The sequence below is a fragment of the Cucurbita moschata genome, unplaced genomic scaffold (assembly GCF_002738365.1).
Source record: "Cucurbita moschata cultivar Rifu unplaced genomic scaffold, Cmos_1.0 Cmo_Scf00063, whole genome shotgun sequence".
NCBI classification, from domain to species: domain Eukaryota; kingdom Viridiplantae; phylum Streptophyta; class Magnoliopsida; order Cucurbitales; family Cucurbitaceae; genus Cucurbita; species Cucurbita moschata.
The window spans coordinates 694,084-715,364 of record NW_019268579.1 but is presented as its reverse complement, the minus strand read 5'-3'; the positions used below and the strand labels follow the sequence as shown (position 1 = coordinate 715,364).

The 21,281-nt window shown below is 37.7% G+C and overlaps 6 protein-coding genes across 8 annotated transcripts in view; 5 read left to right on the top strand and 1 right to left on the bottom strand.

Annotated features, from left to right (window-relative positions):
- The first annotated feature begins 221 nt into the window (after positions 1 to 221).
- On the top strand, positions 222 to 5,343 carry LOC111437398 (casein kinase 1-like protein 6). Of its 2 annotated transcripts, none has more exons than XM_023075359.1 (14): positions 222 to 1,004; positions 1,104 to 1,144; positions 1,369 to 1,438; positions 1,685 to 1,833; positions 1,927 to 2,022; positions 2,304 to 2,374; positions 2,524 to 2,585; positions 2,673 to 2,736; positions 2,849 to 2,933; positions 3,378 to 3,504; positions 3,810 to 3,889; positions 4,003 to 4,063; positions 4,194 to 4,309; positions 4,633 to 5,343. In XM_023075359.1, exons 1-14 carry the CDS (start codon positions 929 to 931, stop codon positions 4,894 to 4,896), a joined length of 1,362 nt encoding a protein of 453 aa, XP_022931127.1. In that variant the 5' UTR covers positions 222 to 928; the 3' UTR covers positions 4,897 to 5,343. The 2 variants fall into 2 exon arrangements, with proteins under 2 accessions (XP_022931127.1, XP_022931126.1); XM_023075358.1 differs by having other exon boundaries at positions 4,000 to 4,063.
- Positions 5,344 to 5,704: 361 nt separating this feature from the next.
- On the top strand, positions 5,705 to 7,399 carry LOC111437431 (CRIB domain-containing protein RIC7). Its single transcript, XM_023075404.1, has 4 exons — positions 5,705 to 6,368; positions 6,461 to 6,561; positions 6,728 to 6,782; positions 6,995 to 7,399. The coding sequence occupies exons 1-4, from the start codon at positions 6,305 to 6,307 to the stop codon at positions 7,378 to 7,380; spliced, it is 606 nt and encodes a 201-aa protein (XP_022931172.1). The 5' UTR covers positions 5,705 to 6,304; the 3' UTR covers positions 7,381 to 7,399.
- Positions 7,400 to 8,393: 994 nt separating this feature from the next.
- On the bottom strand, positions 8,394 to 10,216 carry LOC111437430 (piriformospora indica-insensitive protein 2). Its single transcript, XM_023075403.1, has one exon. It carries the CDS (start codon positions 10,007 to 10,009, stop codon positions 8,603 to 8,605), a length of 1,407 nt encoding a protein of 468 aa, XP_022931171.1. The 5' UTR covers positions 10,010 to 10,216; the 3' UTR covers positions 8,394 to 8,602.
- Positions 10,217 to 11,363: 1,147 nt separating this feature from the next.
- On the top strand, positions 11,364 to 15,848 carry LOC111437401 (protein NPGR2-like). Its single transcript, XM_023075362.1, has 6 exons — positions 11,364 to 11,661; positions 12,116 to 12,396; positions 12,758 to 13,010; positions 13,220 to 14,439; positions 15,063 to 15,216; positions 15,396 to 15,848. Exons 2-6 carry the CDS (start codon positions 12,139 to 12,141, stop codon positions 15,713 to 15,715), a joined length of 2,205 nt encoding a protein of 734 aa, XP_022931130.1. The 5' UTR covers positions 11,364 to 11,661; positions 12,116 to 12,138; the 3' UTR covers positions 15,716 to 15,848.
- A 942-nt stretch (positions 15,849 to 16,790) lies between these two features.
- Positions 16,791 to 20,227, top strand: LOC111437262 (rho GDP-dissociation inhibitor 1-like). The gene is made up of 5 exons (XM_023075151.1): positions 16,791 to 17,211; positions 18,478 to 18,541; positions 18,628 to 18,849; positions 18,965 to 19,089; positions 19,955 to 20,227. The coding sequence occupies exons 1-5, from the start codon at positions 17,008 to 17,010 to the stop codon at positions 20,021 to 20,023; spliced, it is 684 nt and encodes a 227-aa protein (XP_022930919.1). The 5' UTR covers positions 16,791 to 17,007; the 3' UTR covers positions 20,024 to 20,227.
- Positions 20,228 to 20,733: 506 nt separating this feature from the next.
- The window catches only part of LOC111437392 (BRCA1-associated RING domain protein 1-like), a 3,302-nt gene continuing 2,754 nt past the window's right edge, over positions 20,734 to 21,281 (top strand). For both annotated transcript variants that reach the window (XR_002709435.1, XM_023075338.1), the window contains exons 1-3: positions 20,734 to 20,879; positions 20,983 to 21,036; positions 21,122 to 21,192. The gene's annotated coding sequence lies outside the window, so the exon portion shown is untranslated. The remainder of the gene's footprint in view (positions 20,880 to 20,982; positions 21,037 to 21,121; positions 21,193 to 21,281) is intronic.

The following is a 21,281-nucleotide window of genomic DNA, read 5'->3' as shown; positions in this document are numbered from 1 at the left end:
ATCGGATATCATGGTGTCTAATACGACAATAATTATATAAAAGAGTTGAATTAAATTTGAATATAAATAATCATATGACACTAAAAGAACTTATTACATACTAATTAAAGTAAGATTAGAAAAAAATAACAATAATAACACCGAGGGGCTAAAATAGTAATAAAAAAAAGTCAATTAATAAAGCAGTAGTCTGTTCTGCAAAAATAAAATAATAATAATAATAAAGAAAAAGAGTTGAGAGAAGAGGAAGGGGAAAAGAGAGGAGAAGAGGGAGAAATATATCGGCCGCCCGACCTCTTTCTCCTTCTTATTCTTCGTAGCGACGATTTTCTGGTTTCATCCACTCCTCTTTCTTTTCTTTTTTTTTCCTTTTTCTTTATATTTTTTCATCTTCTTTCTTTCTTTCTCTCTCAATATATAAATTTTCTTCCCCTAAATTTTCTGTCATCCATTTCTGATCCGAACCCATCTTCTTCGATTACTGTTTGTCCCTTTCGTCCATTAATTTTTTTTTTCTCAATTTCATCTTTCAAGACAGATTTTCATTTAATATTTATTTTCCGGTCAATGTAGCTTGGTTTCCTTCAAACTAGGGTTTCAATTCACCATCTGAGGTTGAGTATCTAATGGGGTCCTATTCTTAAAACATGTAGTTGAATAGGATGCTCTTCTTTGAGTAGTTTTGATTTTGATAACGTTCTTTCAGTATCATCATCGTCTATAGAAATCTAGGGGAGTTTCTTGTTCTTCAATTTGATTGCTGAGCGAGGGTCTCCCTGGAGCTTTATCTCTAATCTGCTGAAGTCGTTAGCAGTGGAATTAGCTGCCGGGGAAAGGATCATGCTCGTGTAGGCGACGATTTGAGGTGAATCTGGGTTGGTGTTGTCGCATTTAGTTTCTGGGTGGACTTTGATTAAAGAATTGGATCATGGACCATGTGATTGGGGGGAAGTTCAAGCTCGGGAGGAAGATTGGGAGTGGGTCTTTTGGAGAGCTCTATTTAGGTGTGTCTCAGAATGGTTTCTCTTGTTTTGTTTTCTTTTGTAACTTTTGTATATTTAGCAAGCGTGGTGATGATTCGTTTGTTTTGTTTATTATGGCAGCTGTTAATGTGCAAACTGGGGAGGAGGTTGCAGTCAAACTAGTATGTGACTGGGTCTTGAATGGAAGAATACTCACCATTTTTATTTTGCTTTCAACTAACCGCTTACCTTCCATTAGTAGTAGTTGCTGCATCAATTTCACCATTGATTTTTTCTTGTGATAATATTGCTGTTAGCTATAAAGGTCTTTTGATCATATTATATGAAGCGTCAGTTATAACCATCTTCTAAGCCCAGTTATTATTATTTTTTTTTTTAATTTCAGGAACCTGTGAAAACCAAGCATCCTCAGCTTCATTATGAGTCCAAATTGTATATGCTTCTTCAAGGAGGAAGTGAGTCTCTCTCTCTCTTTTTCTCTCTGATGATTAGATGGTGTACAAACCGTAGGTTGGCTGTCTAATTGTCTAAGTACTGGGGAAGTAAAGATATATGTGGCGTTGCAATATGTAGTTTGCATAATGTGCTGGTGGAAGATACCAGGGGACAGTTAGATGTTCTTGGTACTAGTACCAGGGGTCATCATTTTTTTTAATAAGAGCTTTTACGATGTTACTAAATTCTATATTTTATTGATGAAGCGGGAATACCCCACCTGAAGTGGTTTGGAGTTGAGAGTGATTACAACATTATGGTGATCGATCTTCTTGGGCCAAGTTTGGAAGATTTATTTAACTACTGTAATAGAAAGTTTACATTGAAAACTGTCTTGATGCTTGCAGATCAATTAGTAAGTGCACAGAGCTACTTTTGTATCGTATACACGAGCATTTGTTGGATGGTGAAACTAATTAACTCCCTCTCTATTTATTGTAACTTTCAGATTAACAGGGTTGAGTACATGCACTCAAGAGGTTTTCTCCATCGTGACATAAAACCCGACAACTTCTTAATGGGACTTGGGCGGAAAGCCAATCAGGTAGTGCTCTTGTGTAGTTTTATGTGATTCTCTATGCCCTATTTAAGGGAAATTTTATTAGGTTCTGGTCTTATAGTGATTCAATTTCGAGTTATAGAAATTCCGGATAATATGGTTTAAAATGATTTCAAAGGAACAAAGTTTTATATTTTTCCATTGTATCTAATATAGTTATGATGAAGTATAGTGATATTTTTATTATTTTTTGTTACAGCCTAGTAGTTGCAATTACAGTTAGTAGTTTTTTCTAATCTGTGTTTTGTTGAATTATGCTGTTACAGGTATATGTCATTGACTATGGCCTCGCAAAGAAGTATAGAGATCTGCAGACTCATAAGCATATACCATACAGGTTGATACTGTTCTGAGAAATTATGGTTCTATTTGCGATATGGCAAGATCTGTATATGTTTTGTTCAAAATTGGCTAGTTCTTAGAAGATTGAGATAAGTGAGGTATCTATGTACTAGAATCTTTACGGTCTTTTCACCTATTTTTCAGGGAGAACAAGAACCTTACTGGCACAGCTCGCTATGCTAGTGTTAGCACTCACCTAGGAATTGGTGAGTAGTCTTGGAAGGAACTAGAGTTCAAAACTTTGTAAATGCCTCAAGATATTTTTAATAATATTATGCTTCTTTTATGGGCAGAGCAAAGTAGAAGGGATGACCTAGAGTCTCTTGGTTATGTGCTTATGTATTTCCTAAGAGGAAGGTTGGTCTACTGAACTCCTAAAGAATACTCTCAAGGCGCTCAATTATTTCATGAATTCTGCCTCATCTTGCTTTTTGTTTTCATATAATGACTTCTAAAATTTCTGTTTCAGCCTTCCCTGGCAGGGGCTTAAGGCAGGCACGAAGAAGCAAAAGTATGACAAAATCAGTGAAAAGAAAATGTCGACTCCTATTGAGGTACCCCAGAGAATCTAAAAGAAAATCACATACTGCATATGTGCTCACATGTGTAACATTCAATTAGAATTATCAAATTGGTAACAATGATGGTTTTATTTGCAAGTATTAAGTTATTATTATTTAAATAGTAATTACTATTAATTAATGTTAATTTTATTTAAAATAATTAGTTAGTATTTCTTACATGAGTAGTTTTTAATAACCCAAAAAGAATTATTAAGATCAAATGACAATGCCCCCTACCCCCACCACCACACAATAGGAATAAAAATGTTGATGAGCAAACACTATAATAATATTATATCTTATATATATTCTTTACTAACCTTTTGTTCATTCCTTGCAACTGAACATTACCTCACCATAGAACATACTTCTCTTTTATGGGCAATTAGTCTCTATGCTGCTGTTGTACAAATCCATTGTAATTATATTTTATAGGTGCTTTGCAAATCACATCCACCTGAGTTTGTATCTTATTTCCATTACTGTCGATCACTGAGATTTGAGGACAAGCCAGATTATTCATATTTAAAGCGACTTTTTCGCGATTTATTCATACGAGAAGGTAACTCGTTGTACTTGATCTCAATACTCCTAACATTATATTTGCAATATTTGTTTCTATAGCCCTCTTTTAAGGCCTTGGGTTCAAGGTTTCTTTTTCTCCCTCAAGTGGAGCCATTTTCTGTCATTCCTCTTCATAGGCCTTTACCTGTGTTTTTGTATAATAATTCATCTGAATTCTTCAATTAGAAATTTTTTGTTATTTAAAGCGCTGTTTTGAGGCTTTTTTGTCTCCTTTTTTTGTTATCCATTTTACTTCTCAGCGTTGAATAAGGATTTCTCAGTAGGTTATGAATATCCTTTCAGGCTATCAATTTGATTATGTGTTTGACTGGACTATACTGAAGCACCACCCTCAAAGTGGTGGCAGCAGTTCCAGAGGACGAGTAAATACTTGCATTCTTTTTCCTTTTGTGTGTGTATATATATATATATATATTTTTTTTTTCTTTTTTTTTATTGGATTTGTTATTTTGGTTTCTGGTTCCATTTGTAGCAGTCAAGTGGAAAAGCTGCACTTACTGCAGGACCATCTGCAGAAAGGCCAGAGAGAACCTCAGGTCTGCTTCCTTGACATTTCCCTACTTAGAAAAAAATTATTTTTAAGGACTATGGAACATAATTTTTCGAAAATATAGGTGCACTTTAGTGTTGAACGTATAACTTATCACTTGGTATTGTTTGTTAAAGTTGGGAAAGAGATCCGAGAAAGATTGTCAGGTGCAGTTGAAGTATTTTCCAGGAGGAATGTCTCTGGTTCCAGTCCACATGTTGATCATCCTAAACAAAAGGCTCACGAGGATGTGGTAAATTATCTTCATTGAATTGAACTAAAAATGTTTTTAATGTATGTTCCTTCTCTTGCATTAGATGATTAAGCCATTCAGTTCACATTCATGAGAGTAAAAATCGCTGAAGTGTTTGCATAGTTTTGTTTTGCTTGGATGTGATTATTGTCCTTGGATTTTTCTGACAACCAAATTCAGATGACCTTAGTGGTAAATTTGTAGGGTAGTACTACATAGATGACCTTTCTTCCCTTAATGTTGCTGTGATTATTGTCCTTGTATTTGTAGACGAGTTGTTACATTAACTTTCCACTTGAATTTATTCCTACCCTTGGTTTCAGCTTCCTGATCCTGACCGAGCACGTGGTTCTTCTCGATATGGAAGCTCCTCAAGAAGAGCTATAATTACAAACAGCAAGCCTGGTTCTTCTGGTGATCACAGTGGTGAGGGTCGTCGACTTGTTTCCAGCACTGGGCGCCCCTCTACCACACAGAGACTTCATTCTTCTCACGAGACAAAACCAACCTCATTTATTCGACAATCAACAAAAAGCGGTCGTGACGATCCTCTCCGGAGCTTTGAACTTCTGTCAATCAGGAAGTAACAAGTAACAAGAAGATTTTCATCAAGAGGCAATTTGCATTTTGCATCAGAGGGATAAATCCCTTGCACTTGCAATTATTTGCATCATTTAGTTCTCTCTTGTACATTGGACATCGCCCAACTCAACCACGAAATGAACATTACAGGTCAGTCGACACATCTTATAAGACACAAAATCCCTCCGAAGAGTTTGCTGCCGTTGTATCGTGTTTTTAGATCCGACCCCAGATGCAGAGATTCAAGCTGAACATTTCTACTTGTGATTCAAGCAGATGTAATAATAACTGTATTTTCCTTTCACGTACTTCTTTTCCAGACCCATCTCTATCTCTCAGTTGTTTCTATAGTTTTCTAGTGTGCTTATAAATATTATTCACGAACAAAAATCTTTGTGCACCCACTTGGCTGGAATACGAGATTCAATACCTCAAAAAATCTGTTCCTTAAATGTTCCCCTCTCCATTTTTTTAATTAAATTCTGTGTAGTGGGATTGAAAATCAGACAATTTCCGAGATTCTGAATTGAAAAATGCCTTCTTCCTTTTCCAGGATGAAACTGGAAGTTGAGATTGAAAGTTGTATAGTACTTCAATCCTTGGCCACATTTTTTACTCATTATTTAGGAAGATTCATCAAGGACAAATGTGTGTATCAATTATCTTGAAATTCATAGAAAAGGCATCAGCATTTGGATTTGTTCATAATAAATCATCCATATTAACCCCTTCAAATTTATGGGAGAGAAAAGGAGGACAAAAATGAACATCAAATTTTGGTATGAAACAAAGTGAACCAAAAACAGAGGCTGTGTAATATTGTTCGGTGAATTGTATATTGAAGAATGGAAACGAGTCATTGGTGTTGAACCACAAAAGAAGGTGTAGGTGTAGAAATTTGAGTAAAAAATGAAAGAAAGGAAAGACGAAAACAACATTTGAGAGTGAGACGAGAGGAAGACCTCTAAAAAACTTTCCTAATTTTATCCCTAACGTTCCGAAAAATTTGTGGCCAAAATTCAAACCAATTGAAACCCACCAAATGAACGAAATCAACCACGCCTTTGGTTTCAACATATATTGTTTTTGGTGTAATTGGTATCCATTCCTTCAGACAACTCATCCTCTTTAATTCTTCTTCTTCTTCTTCTTCTTCTTCTCCTCCTCCTCCTCCTCCTCCTCCTCCTCCTCCTCCTCCTCCTCCTCCTCCCTACTCTCATGCTCATTTGATTTCATGGCTAATTTCCATGCTTTTTTGCCTCATTTCGGCCTCCATTTGGGGTTCCATTCTTTCATTTTGAGCCCTTTTCTTCCCACTTTGGCTCACTTTTGAAGCTCCCAAAGCTTTGATTTGATCCAATCTTCTTCCCCAAAAGCACAGACCAAAGCAGATCACCTCAGTCCTCCACAATAATGTCTAATAACAATAAAATGAAAGGCCTCCTCAAAGGCCTCAGATACATTTCTCAAATATTTGGTAAGCAAATAAAATTTAAAATTTGAAAAAAACCCATTTCCCCCCTTCTTTCTCTCATAAAAATAACAATAAAAAAACCTGAATTTTTGCAGATAATGAGAAAGAACCTGAAATGCAGATTGGTGTACCCACAGATGTCAAACATGTTGCCCATATTGGATGGGATGGTCCTTCAGTCAATTCTCCAAGCTGGGTATATCCATATATACATATATATATATATATATATCAATAAATAAATCTTATATCTTAAAATATATATACATAATTATTCATTAAATTTTCTTTCATTTTTAATTTTTTAATTTTTATAATTTATAATTAATTTGTATGGTGTTCTTACGAGCAAGTGAATGCAGATGACTGAATTCAAAGGTGATCCTGGAGATGCCTCTGGCCAATTAGCTTCTCAAGGTATCATTTATTTGCTTTTTTTTTTTTTTGTATTTTTTTATGTTCTTTACTAAATTTTTCTTTCTAGTTTCATAATGTTTACGCAATTTTAAATGAATTTTTTAATTAAAAAATATATGTTTTGGGTTTTATTATAAAATTTTTTCACCCTTTGTGTGGGGAAATTAATTGCTGTAATGGATTCCGGAGACATTCAAGAAGTAATATGGCAGATACGAACCACACGGCTCGGGATATGCCGGAGATACCAAAAGCATCGAGAAGACAGTCATCAACTGTCGGCGGCAGTGCGGGGGATTCTCCGACAAGGGAGAAATCGGAGAAGACAAGGTCAAAGAAATCTTCAAAGTCCAAGGAATCGTCTACGTCGGATGGCATTAGACCGTCGCACCGGAGCTCCGAACTTTCCCATGGCGGCGAGTCGGGGGCTCCGAAGAAAGCGCGACGGAAGAAATCGAAGGAAGACGGATCGACGAGATCGAGATCAAAAGGTGCGGCGGCGGATATTTGTTCATCTCAATTCTCCGATAACGGGTCGGACGCCATTTCCAGATCCAACGACGATGACTTGTTAACGGGAGATGGGGTTTTTACATAAAATAAATAATTTCCTTTATAAAAAAAAAAAAAAGCTTTTGGGGGAAGAGGGAAAAGGGAAGAGGGGCAATTATGTAATATGTAGTTCACTTAAAGCAGTAGGTAGCCTAATTCTTTAGTTTTTCCTCTTTTTATTTTTTATTTTTTTTTTGGTTTAAGGAATGTTTATTGTCGAACATATTGTCATTTCTTTCCTTTTTCTTTTTATTCTTTCAATTGGTATAAATTCAAAAAGTACTTTTATTTGTTGTTATTACTTTTTTGCCCTCTATCTATTATTATTGTTATTAAGTTAGTATTAAAATTTTAGTTTCAAATAAATTGTACTTTTGTATGGACATGAGAGAGATTTAATGGAGTTCGTCCAAATCAAAAAGTCGAATGGAGTAGACAAATAATTTAAAAATAATATAATTACTACACGTTCATAACCATATTGCCTACCCATCAAACAATAGCTCGATAGATTGAAGTTGGTGCCTATAATAATAACATTTTATTGCATTTAAATCAATAATTTCACATCATTATCCATTATTTATTTGAAAACATAAATAAAATATTATTCACATGTATCATTAAATGACCAATCCCATGCATATTCACGCAGCATGCAAAATTATTGGATGTTTGGTGATCAAATTGGGCGACGAATAAATGACATTATTTAGACTTTAAGGTGAAACGGTTCAAATTATTTAAATAAAAAAAAAACTTTTTATTATTCATATCAATTATTGTGCATGACAAAATTCTATTATTTTATTATGATTTCTATTTTCATTTTTTTTTCTAAATATTTATTGAGGATAGTAAAATTAAAATATTTTGATACTAATTTTGAGATATTATTTCTCAATAATTTATTATATATTATTGAATTTTTAAAAACAACTTTTTAAAATAAAATTTAATGTGACGATGTAATGAATAAAAGAAAATTTTCATGTAAAATTCAAAATGAAAATAAAATAATAAGCTTAAAAAACTAACTAAAATTAGAGTCTCATTAATGTTTATATCACTGTATGCATATTTAAGCTGTAAATTGCTACAACTTAATTACAAACTTTGCACTTTTCTCATTGTCACTCATTCAAATCCTAAATACAAATAGGAAAAAAAAAAACCCACAAAAATCTCCCAAACTCATCTCAGTCAGTGTAATCTCCCAACTTAAGCTCTCTATTAACCTTAATCCAACTCTTAACCCACAAAAACTCCTAAAATTTCAGCAAGAAAATCCAGAAAACCGCCATTAACAGAGTACTCTGAAGCTTAACAGAATCAAGCATGAACGAAGAACACCCACTGAGAAAAAGCTGCTGTGTGATGACTGATTGTTGGCACAGTTTGATCTTCCCCAAAACGCTTCCATTTTTAACATTCTTGAGCTCTTCATCAACACACAGATCTGGGTTCCCTCTTAATCTCAATTTCCCTTCAAGTTTTGCACAGAAATTTGCAGAAAATGGAACTCTGCCGCTTAGATTGTTGTTCTCTACATTGAGTCCATTCAATGTCTTCAAAATCTCAAACTCCGGCGGCAATGTCCCTTCAAGATTGTTACCGTCGAGCCCCAAATAGTTTAAACTTCTCAGATGAACCGCCATTGATGGAGGAATTTTTCCGGTCAATCCCATGCTAGAAAATCCAACCGTGGACAACCTCTTAAGCTTCTCCCATTTCTCTGGAATCTCCCCTCCGAGCAAGTTGCCGCTCAGATGAACCTCCTTCAACCTCGGAATCTCCGATAGAAATTTGGGTATCCCGAAATTCCCAAAACGATTGAAGCTCAAGTCTAGAAACTCCAGTTTCTGCAGGTTCCGGTAGCTTTCCGGAACTCTGCCGGAGATTCTGTTAGAGCTTAAGTCCAATTTCAGAAGCTCTGAGAGATTTCCAATGGATTCAGGAACATATCCGTCGAGGAAATTCCGACTGAGATCGAGAATCTTCAGCTTCTTAAGCTTCGACAAACTAGCCGGAATCTGACCAGTGAGACGGTTCCGGGAGAGGGTAATTTCTTCCAGTTCGCCGGAGTCAGAAATCCGTTCTGGGATTTCACCGTAAACGCCATTCCCAGTGATGATTGCTCTTCTTATGTTTGTGAAATTGCCAAAAAGACTTTCAAGAGAAACAACCAACGACGGATTATCCACCAAAACAAGCTCCTCCAAACTCGCCGCAAACGCCGGCGAGTCACCGCCGGATAAATAAACCGCGACGTCGGAGGTGAAGCACTTGTAGAAGACGAGCTTGCGCAGGTATCTAAAGGAGGAGAAAAGAACTGGGTCGATGGTAGAATTGGAAGAACAGGGCGGATTCGCAGAGTAGTCGGAGATAAAACCAAAGCTCAACTCGGTGATATGAACAGCGTCAGGCTCCGTACTGTTCGGAAATTCATAAAAGTAGTCACAAACGACGCCGTGTGGAGCGGCAGAGCAAAGATCATCGGGGAAGAATCTCCGCCACGGGACAGCGGAGTTGACGGCGGCAAGAACAGCAAAAACAGAGTCTCGCTCCACAGAAGACAAAACAGGGAGTTGTTGCTGATCGGAAATGGAGAAACATTGCAGAAAGGTGATGAAGAAGACAAGAAGAAGCCATAGAAAGCGGCGAAGAACAGCCATTGGAGAAAGGAAATTGAAATAAAAATGGAGAAATGGAAATGGAAATGGGAATGGAATGGGGTTTTGTTGTTATGTTCTGTGGTTTTTATTTGGTTTGAGGATTTCTTTTGTTGTGGGTGGGACTGCAACAGCAACAGCATCTGTTTATTCGCCGTACTGAAGAGTGTAGTCTTTAAAAAGGGCATGGCAGGCATTTGCAGAGTCGTTTCAGACAATTCGGAACCACTTTGCAGTGAAAACTACCCTACGCCTTCGCTACTTCTATTATAATTCAACCTCTTCTTTTAATTTCTTCTAAACATTAAATAATCTCCAACACACATCCTTCTTCCGATGTGACAAACACACATCCTTCTTCCGATGTGACAAACACACATCAAAAGTAGACAATAAAGTGAATCCTCCAAAATTTGTGTCTTACACTCAAATGAATGAACAGATACTATATCTCAATACATTCTTATCAAGTGACTCAAGTATAAGTTCTTTAGTTAATTATAGTTAGGTTAGGTAGAGACTGGAATATTGGAGGTATTTCAAAAAAATTTAAAAATCAAAGAAAAAATACTAAATTTATCTTTTTAGGTATGTATTAAAATCGCATGCAACGTCGTGGCTTTTGGAAAGCAAAACGAAGGAGAGTGAAAGGCATCGGAAAAAGAGATAAAAAGTAAGGGGGGGCCGTTGAATCCGACAGCAACCTGCAGAAACCCGACACTCCGATCGCCAAGCCGACAGCGTCGCAACGCAGCCGCCGACTTCTCGTCTCAAAACCCTATCCTCTTCTTCTCTTTCCGAAAGCGACCCCAACTCTTTCTAATTCCAATCCCCACCCCACCCCCAATCCAAAAACATGCCACGTCACCACACATTCTTGGGCTTCTTACTCCTCTTGGGCCTCTCTCTCCTCTCATTCAACTATGGCCCAACCCACTTCTCAAGCCCATCAATGGTTGTTCAAGCCCAACATCAACACTAACAAGTTCAAAATCCAAAACTGCTTGAAAGTGAAAGAATTTATGCAATAGGAATAAAAATACACAAAAATCTCATTGGATTTCTCAATTTTTGTTTAGAATTTACTTTATTCTTCCCATATTTCACTCCATCCTTATTCCATATTTCAATTGGCAGAACGGAACAGAATAAAAATTTGAAAAACAAAAAAGAACAGCCTCTGACAGTACAGTTGGTAAACGGTTTACCGCCGGCGCGTAACGCAGAAGCCCATAAGATGTGTGCCACGTGGCAAAAGGTAAGCCTCAGACAACGTGGTAACTTGCGTGTGTGGGACCCAAATTTCCCTTTGCATTCATAAAAAGAAATATTAACAAAACCCCTCAAAGGCTTAAGATCGTCTTCTCTAGGATTACTGTTTTCCTCGATTTTCCATTTTTTCCCTTCTTTTCTTTTGATTCCTTGTTTTCATCCGAAACCAAACCTCAGAGTTTGGTGAAAGTAGCAAATCAAAAGAAGGCCAAACAATAAAGTTGAAAATTGTTTAAGCTTTCGTCTGCTTTTTGGGCGCTTTTAATTTCAAAAGGATTCAAAAGAGGTCTTGATCGATTGTTCAAGAGAATTCAAGTCATGGGTATTGCTGTTTCTGGATTTTGCCTTCCCTCGCTCTTCTTTTACCTTCGGGAGAACGAAAGGTGTTTATTCTTGCTCTCTATACTCCTCTGCTTAGATTTTTTTAGTCGTTTCGATTGTTCCTGTGAATGATTCTGGGTTCTTGCGAATTTTCAAATTTTCGTTCTGAACTATTCTGATTTCTTTTGGCTTTTCGTTGATGGAATTTGCTTGGAGGAGGCTGAAGCTGAATGTAATGGTTTGATTTTTAAGGTGGGGTTTTACAATGAAGGGGGCTTTAGGGGTTTTTCAATTTTTTTGAAGCTTTTCTGTGAGTTCAAGGATACCATGTTTAGGGTTTTGAAAATTGAAGACATGTTTTCTTTGTTGCTTGAGTTTGGGTCTACTGTATAATCTGAGTAGCATTTGTGGCTCGGTAATTGGGCTGATAATCGAAATAGAAGTTACAGAAGTGTTGTTATGATTGATTTTGTTTTTGAATTTATATTTGATGGTGAGTTTCTTTTGTGGTTGAAGATCTTTGGCTGCTGTCAAACAATATGAAGAGTGATGTTAAGATAAAATGGCGGCGGAGAGCTGGAAAAGGGGAGAACATTAGGAAGATAATGAAGTGTTTATGTTCTGGAGAGAGAAGAGCTGGTGATGATATGATTCCTGCATCAGAATTGCAGTCGACTTTGGAAAATTCAGCAAGCGAACACTCCTCACGAATCGGCGAGATTGTCATGAAGCCAGAAATTGGCAATATAGAAGAAGCCGAGTCTTCGCTTCGTGAGAGCGGTTGCTTGAATTATGAGGTTAGAGTCCTTAAGATTCCTAGATTGCAAGTTACCTTTCTTGATTCATTGTTTCATTTTCAGAGGATCCCATGGAACAAAGAAGGAACAAGTTCTTGTTTTTTTATCACATGTTTGTCACAATCTAGAGGAAGCAAGTTAGTATAGTGAAAAAAACACATAAACATGCTTCTTTCTGGTGCTTTATGATCAAAATCTTTTGAAAATTGAATGTAAATTGATCTCTGCTTGTATGAGTTTTTGGTCAGTATATTGTTTTACATAAACAAAGCTTAGTGACAGAACTTTATAGTAGTTTATATGGGAATCATGAAAATAAATTGGAGCTAAACATATCTCTGTATTGATATGTTGTTTGAAGGAAGCAAGAGCATTGCTGGGAAGATATGAATATCAAAAAGGAAACATTGAAGCTGCTCTTCATGTATTTGAAGGAATAGATATCACTGCAGTAACTAGTAAGATAATGATCTCCATTGCTAGAACAGGACACCGCCCAAGGAGACGATCGCAACGTTTTAGTGACCCACCATTGTCTATGCATGCTGTCAGTTTACTGTTGGAAGCCATCTTTTTAAAAGCAAAATCATTGCAAGGCCTTGGGAGGTTTGGAGGTACTGTTTGTTAGTTGAGCCTCTCGAATCTATTTCTTTTGGTCAAATGTCTTTCAACTCTGGTGTTGAGTTTTGGTTGGAATATGAGGATTCAGTCTAGTTTTCTTTTTTCGGGGTTGTTCGAACAAAAGGGGAAAGACGATTTGAGCTGATTATAAGAGTAAAAGCATTAATGTGTAGCTGATCTATGTTTTCCCCTATTATTGCAGAAGCTGCTCAGTCTTGCAAAGTGATTCTGGACATACTTGAATCTTCATTTCCCGAAGGGTTGCCTGAAAACTTCGGTGCTGATTGTAAATTGCAGGACACAGTAACGAAAGCCGTTGAGCTGATACCAGAACTATGGAAACAAGGCGATTCTTCTCAAGAAGCGATCCTTTCATATCGGCGGGCACTCCTTCATCAATGGAACCTCGATGCGGGAACCACCGCTCGAATTCAGAAAGAGTTTGCCATTTTTCTTCTGTACAGTGGAAATGAAGCATACCCTCCAAATCTCCGGTCTCAAATGGACAGCTCATTTGTACCAAAAAACAATAATGAAGAAGCTATACTCTTATTTATGATACTACTTAGAAAAGTTGTTCTTAAGAGGATTGATTGGGATCCATCAATCTTGGATCACCTCTCCTTTGCACTAACAATATCAGGGGATACTAGCGCTTTGGCAGGTCAAGTAGAGGAATTGCCTCCTGGGATTCTACATCGAAACGATAGGTACCATACTCTCGCTCTTTGTTACTATGGAGCTGGAGAAGACTTGGCTGCTTTGAATCTTTTGAGGAAATTGTTGGGCAGTCATGAGGATCCTAAATCTCTTCCTGCTTTATTAATGGCGTCAAAGATTTGTGGAGAGCACGGTGATCATGCTGAAGAAGGAACACGTTATGCTCGTCGAGCTCTTCAAAACTTGGATGTTGGATGTGATCATCTGATAGGTGTTGCCAACTGTTTGTTGGGTGTCTCTTTGTCTGTATATTCTAAATCAGCAGTTGTAGATTCTGAGCGGTCCTCCAGACAATCTGAGGCGATAGAGGTCCTGGAAGCTGCACTGAAGAAGACTCGAATGACCGATCCTATTGTTCTCTACCATTTGAGTGTTGAATATGCTGATGAGAGGAAGTTGGATTCAGCACTTCATTTTGCAAAGAAGTGTCTCAAACTGGAAGGTGGATCTAATATTAGAACTTGGTTACTGGTGGCTCGGATTCTCTCTGCCCTGAAACGATTCGTGGATGGCGAAGGTATTATAAATGCAGCTCTGGAGCAGACTGGGAAATGGGATCAAGGCGAATTGCTTCGAACAAAAGCAAAGCTTTTGATTGCACAAGATGAGCTGAAAGGTGCTATTGGGACTTATACTCAGTTACTCGCTGTTTTTCAAGTTCAGAGTAAAAGTTTTGGCTTGGGAGATAAGAAGCTACATAAGGTTTATTTCTGTATTTGGGGTTTCTATCAATTCATCTCTGATAGTTTGAACATGAATTTTCATTTGTAGTTATTTCAGGATTGATTTCCATGCGAATAAATTACACGAGTCTCCTAAGAGATTCCATATCGGTTGGAGAGGAGAACAAAACATTCTTTATAAGGGTGTAGAAATCTCTCTCTAGCAGACACGTTTTAAAAACCTTGAGGGAAAACTTGAAAGGGAAAGCTTAGTCCAAAGAGGACAATATCTGCTAGCGACGGTCTTGGATTGTTACAAATGGTATCAGAGCTAGATACCGGGCGAAGGGCGGGTGGACACAAGGCGGTGTACCATCAAGGACAGGCCTCGAATGGGGTGGATTGGGGGTTTCCACGTTGGTTGAGGAGGAGAACAAAATATTCTTTATAAGAGTGGAAACTTCTCCCTAGCAGACGTGTTTTAAAAACTTTAAAGGAGAAACCCAAATAGAACAATATCTGCTCGCGGTGGACTTGGGCGGTTACATTTTTGTAATTCTATGTTTCCATTTTTGCTCATGGATCGTTATATCTTAATCTTGTTTTGGATGTATCATTCACCATTGCTGACGTTTAATCCTTGTCGGTACCTCCCTTTGACAGAACAGCAGAAATTGTATCAGAAGCTTGCAATTGGAAGTGTGGCATGATTTAGCTCTAGTCTATATAAGGCTTTCACAATGGCACAATGCCGAGGCTTGCCTTTCCAAGTCAAAGGCCATCCATTCTCATTCGGCATCTAGATGTCATCTCACAGGTAACTCCTTAACATCATATGAATTATCTTATCATTACTTCACTTTTAGCTTCTCTTCTCCTTAATATACGAATCTGAAGATAATATGTTGTGATTTGAACATCACAACAATATTTTTCATCCAAGTTTTTTGTTCAATCATCTGAGGTTGATGTTTGGAGCTTGCTCATTGATTACAGGTATGCTTTATGAAGCAAAAGGATTGTATAAAGAAGCTTTGAAAGCTTTTATGGCTGCTCTGGACATTGATCCCGTTCATGTCCCGAGCTTGGTTTCGTCTGCCGTAGTTATCAGACGTCTGGGCCACCAATCGCACCCCGTTGTTCGCAGCTTTTTGATGGATGCTGTACGTCTCAACCAGACAAACCACGCTGCGTGGTACAATCTCGGGCTATTCTACAGAGCTGAAGGAACCAAATCTTCATTGGCTGAAGCTGTTGAATGTTTTGAGGCTGCAACATTTCTTGAAGAGACTGCTCCTGTTGAACCCTTCAGATAAAACATCTCTGCTCAAGTAATTTTTTGAAACGAAGTGTTTTCCTTGTATCTTCTGCTTCATAATCTATTTTACACCCTCATTGTACAACCAACAGAAAATTAATAAATGTAAAGTTTCTCTCTGTTTCCGGATGGTTTCAGTTCTATCGATCGAACTCAACTTGTTTGGAATTCTGTTTTATTGCGAGATCCACGTCAGTTGGAGAGAGGAACGAAACATTCCTTATAACTTATAATGGTGTGGAAACCTCTCCTCAGTAGACACGTGTTAAAATTGTAAGGTTGACAGCGATACGTAACAGGCTTAAGCATGCAATATCTACTAGCATTGACTTCTGACTGTTGCAAATTGTATAGAGCCAGACACCAAGAGGTGTACCAGCGAGGACGGTTGGGCCCTAAGGGGGTGGATTGTGAGATCCCACGTCGGTTGGACAGGGGAACAAAACATTTCTTATAAGAGCGTAGAAACCTCTTCTTAACAGACGTGTATTAAAACCATGAAGCTAACGACGATACGTAATATGTTAAAGTGGACATTATCTGCTAGTGGTTGCCTCAAGCTGTTACAAATGGTATCAAAGTCCGACACTGAGCGGTGTGCTAGCAATAACGTATGGACTTCAAGGAGATGGATTGTGAGATCCCACATCGGTTAAAGAGATAACGAAACATTCCTTACAACAACGGTGAACCATGGATGCTCAACCTTATAGCATATAGATAGGATTGTTTTTGTAATTATTCATTGCATCATTATATTAAAGTAAAAAGAAAAAAGATAAAGCTTTATTTATAGAATTACAATTATAAAAGAATCTAAAATGATTGGAGACTGTTTCTTTTTGAAACCGAACTTTATAATTTCTCTTGGAATGTTAAAGTTGAAAACAAGATGAATATCTGTAAATTACATAAACAAAGTGGGTAAATTTCCAAAAACTATAATATACAAGGACGGGAATGAAAATAAAATTGGATAGAGACTTTTCACGTATGAATTAAAATTTCCCTGATTATCCACTATGGTCAGAGAACATCACGCCGACAGAGCACTGTTTTTAAGAAACAAAGACAAATCGCCAAAACAGACAAATCCAAATCACCACAAACATGCTCTGTATCTTTCCTCGAGAGAAAGAGGGGACAAAATGTTTCTTTGAGAGTACAAGTGGGTACAATTCCGCTGCCCAAAGTTGAATTCCAAACCATTATTCCGATCTGCTTCAGCTTTTCACAAATCTTAAAACCCATAAGCTCTGTTTTTTTAGGGGTTGCTCCAAATCCGTAGCTATGGAGGTTGGAAAGAGGGTAGAAGAGGAAGCAGGGCCGTCTTCGCCCGGGAAAATTGATGAGCTCCGGGGGGAGAAGCTGCCGCAGACGGCGAGTGGGAAGCAAAGTGAGAAGTCCGAGGTCGGAGATGAAGAGGTTGATGATAAAGAGGGGTTCACTCCAGGGCCTTTGCTTTCACTTAAAGAACAGATTGACAAGGATAAGGTCTTTCTTTCTCTCATCCCTTTTCAAAATCTCCATTTCTTCTGTCTGATTTTTGGTTAGAACTTTTGGATTAAGGGGTGCTTTTGTTTTGGTTTGCTTCATGATTTGGTTGCTAATAACAGAGTTTATATGTTTGGGTAATGGCCAGTGGGTCTCAGAAACTAATAGACTAACGAAGTTTAAACGCATTTTCAGAACTAAAAGAAAACCCTATTGCACAATGCGGCTTCTCAACTATCAAACTTATTATAGTGTCTTGCAGGTTTTTGCAGTAGTTCTTCAATGAGATGATATAATAATGGTTTATTTTTTTGGATTCTTGTAAGTTCATAATCTGTAGGATAGCATCAGCTTATTTTGCTAAGTCGGTTGAGGATTGTTGGGAGAGGAGTCCCACGTTGGCTAATTGAGGCGAAGATCATGAGTTTATAAGTAAGGAATACTATCTCCATTGGTACGAGGCTTTTTAGGGAAACCAAATGCAACCCCATGAGAGCTTATGCTCAAAGTGGATAACCTCATACCATTGTGGAATTTAGTGATTCCTAACATGGTATCAGAGTCCTGCCCTTAACTTAGTCATGTCAAGAATCCTCAAGTGTAAAACATAAAAGTTGTGAGTCTCAAAGGTGTAGTCAAAAGTGACTCAAGTGTCGGACAAATGGTCTACTTTGTTAAAGGGCCACGGAGAAGGAGTTGAGCCACGACTAAGAGGAGACTGTTCGAGGGCTCCATATGCCTTAGGGAAGGTTCTATGGTGTATTTTGTTCGAGGGGAGGATTGTTAGGAGAGGAGTCCCACATCTCCTAATTAAGGGGAAGATGTAAGAAATACTATCTCCACTAGTATGAGTTATTTTGGGAAAACCAAAAGCAAACTCATGAGAGCTTATGCTCAAAGTGGATAATATCATACCATTGTGAAGGTCCGTGATTCTTAACAAAGTCTCCACAAAATAGCGAAAAAACAAGCCTGCCACAAAACTATCCCTTCATCTTATAGAAGGGACGATATGAATCTTTTTTTTTTTTTCTCGAGACATTATACTCATTCCAAGCCCTTATCACCATGGAACCCATATTATTGAATATTTCTTAGTCATCCCTCCTTTCAGGTGTAGCTCTAAACCTCATAGTTATGCTTCTTTGTGGAGTTGATTCTTCTAGCTTTAGATGACCTTAGTGAACTTTAGAAGGCAATCACTTGAAACAAGTGATTCTTACAGGGTCATACAGTTCTGTTCTAATGTTGATCTTGCTTTTACAGGATGATGAAAGCCTGAGAAGGTGGAAAGAAAAGTTGCTTGGCTGCTTAGAAAGTGACTTAAGTGGTATATGTTCTGAAATTCTTCTTTATTAATTGATAGTTTTGCTGCACTTGTATTTGTACTTAACATTATGCCTTTTCTGCTACTAGAACAAAGGGAACCTGAAGTCAAATTTCACTCCATTGGGATTATTTCTGATGAGTTTGGGGAAATCATCACTCCATTGCCTGTTAATGAAAATCAAGGTGGCCGTGTTCTCTTTACTCTCCGAGAAGGATCCAGGTATCAACTTCGGTTGACGTTTACCGTAATGCATAACATCGTCTCAGGCCTGTCCTACTCGAATAAAGTCTGGAGAGGAGGATTGCTAGGTACATAAATTTTGATATCCACTGTTTCTGAAAGCATGCTTATCAAAGTCGAATCTTAAACTATTTAGTTCTCTTTTTAACTTATTATGCTTGTGTTCTTGGCGATTGATATCAGTTGATCGGACACAAGGAATGTTGGGTACTTTTGCCCCGCAGCGAGAGCAGTATGTCGAAACGTTGGAGGAGGAGACCACTCCTTCTGGTGTTCTTGCAAGGGGAAATTACTCTGCAAAGCTGAAGGTATGCATAAACAAATACATGTTGACAACTGATGATTATACAATTATAACAATTTTGAATTCGTCTAATCTCTGAAGTGTTACCTTAGAGTCCATATTTACTATTGAATAAGATTAGGATTAGACAAACTATCTCTTTCTAATATTTTGTGGCAGGATGAGATCTGTTGTTTTGTGGTTTTGTGGTTTTGTGGGCCGAGAGAAACAATATGACCTTTAGAAGTGTGAGATTTCACGTTGGTTGGAGAGGGAAACGAAGCATTTCTTCTAAGAGCGGAAATCTCTCCCTAGTGAACGCATTTTAAAACCTTGAAGGGAAGCCTGCAAGGGAAAGCCCCAAGAGGACAATATCTGTTAGCGGTAGACTTGGGCTGTCACAAATGGTATCAGAGCCAAACACCAAGCGGTGTGCCAGCTAGGACGCTGAGCACCCAAGGGAGGTGGATTGTGAGATCCACATCGGTTGGAGAGGGAACGAAGCATTCCTTATAAGGGTGTGGAAACCTCTCCTTAACGGTTGCATTTTAAAACCTTGAGGGAAAGTCCGGAAGGAAAAGCCTAAAAAGGCTATTTGGTAGCGGTGGGCTTAGACTCTTACAAGAAGGCTTAAGAGAGACCTAATGATGTACGGTTACTTGTTAGATTCTATGTTTCTCATTTTGCGTAAAGGGCATGTTTGTTTTGTAATTATTCTTTTGCAATACATATCAGGTGGCTGAAGCACAATTTAAATAGCTTCTTGGCCATACATGTTATTAGCTTCATAGATTGCCTGGTCTTGTCTGCTGCAAAATGTGGTTGATGAATTTTTGAACTACCAGCTTTCTGTATGGATGGTTAAACCTTTTTTTGTTGGTTTACCACAGTTCGAAGACGACGACAAACGGTGTTACATGGAACTCCCGTATTCCTTTGAGATCAAGAAGGGCAGTTAGTTGAGTTAACGTCGAGTCGAGTTGGCGCACGTCTTTCTTGGACCATTTCTTCTTATTGTTTTCCTCTAATGAACTGGTGGTCGTCTTTTTCACCCTCTTACTTATTTGAACCACAGTTGGAAATATGCAAGATTTTCATATTGATTTTGGTAAATTTGAGTCTTTGATGCTATGAATGGAAGTTCCTCGTAAATTGGCATACAAGTAGCTCAATGAATGTCAGCACAAAATGATGTTCATTCTACAGCCCCACTTCCTGTAACCCTGGAGAATGATAAACCTCAAAAAACTTGTGTATGATGTTTTTATAAATTAAAAAAATGAAGAATTAAATTTGTAATTTTAAATTTTAATAACAAACCACAAATTCTAAGAAATACCATTGTAATCATATATTCTTTTGTTGAGTGCCAATAAATTAATATATCATCAATAATCAGACCGTACAAGCTAATTCTCGCCAACTGTACGCGATAAATTACTTTTTATCGTATCCGGCCGATTTGAGAGCCGCCGCCAAAGGCGGCAGTTTGCATGAGAGAGAAAAAAAGAAGCGCGCATTTCAAACGTCACCGTTCCTCCACCCGACTTTATCACCCGCCCTATCACTTCCGCTCAAAATAAATCTGGGCCGTCCACGTGTCAAACTATCTCACTTCTCATAAATTTCATCCTTCCCGGTGTTTGAAACTTGAAGTTTCTGCAGAGACTTCTATTGATTCTCATCTCTCAAATCTAATCAAGAATGATGGAAGCTTCTAGCAATGGCGGCTCTAATGCTAATAATAGCAGGTTTTTTAACCCTTGGGTTCTTCATTTCCAGAAAATGGGACTTGAACTCTAAGTGTCCTCTGTGGTATATTTTCGTTTTGCTCCTGTTTCACTCTACTTGTTAGTAATTGACATTTTTTTTTAGTCTAACAATTGTTTTAATGTCGTCTTTTTTGATGTAATAACAGCTTGAACTTCTTTGATGAACCTGTTTTGCTTCCTTGCACCCACCTGTTTTGCAAGTATGCTTCCCATTTCGTTGTTTTTATTCATTTTTCTTACTTTTGCGATTTGCAAGTTCTAAATACGTTCTTGACTTTGTTGTAGGGGTTGCATGCCATTTGCTGCCCAGATTGGATCAGTGTGCCCTCTCTGAAAATCAGGATTTGTCGATCGAGGTAGATTTTCCACTAGTTTTTGGCTTCTTGTAATCTTTCGTAAGATTTCTGGTATTTATTGTTTTTTTTTTTTTTTTTTTTTTTTTTTT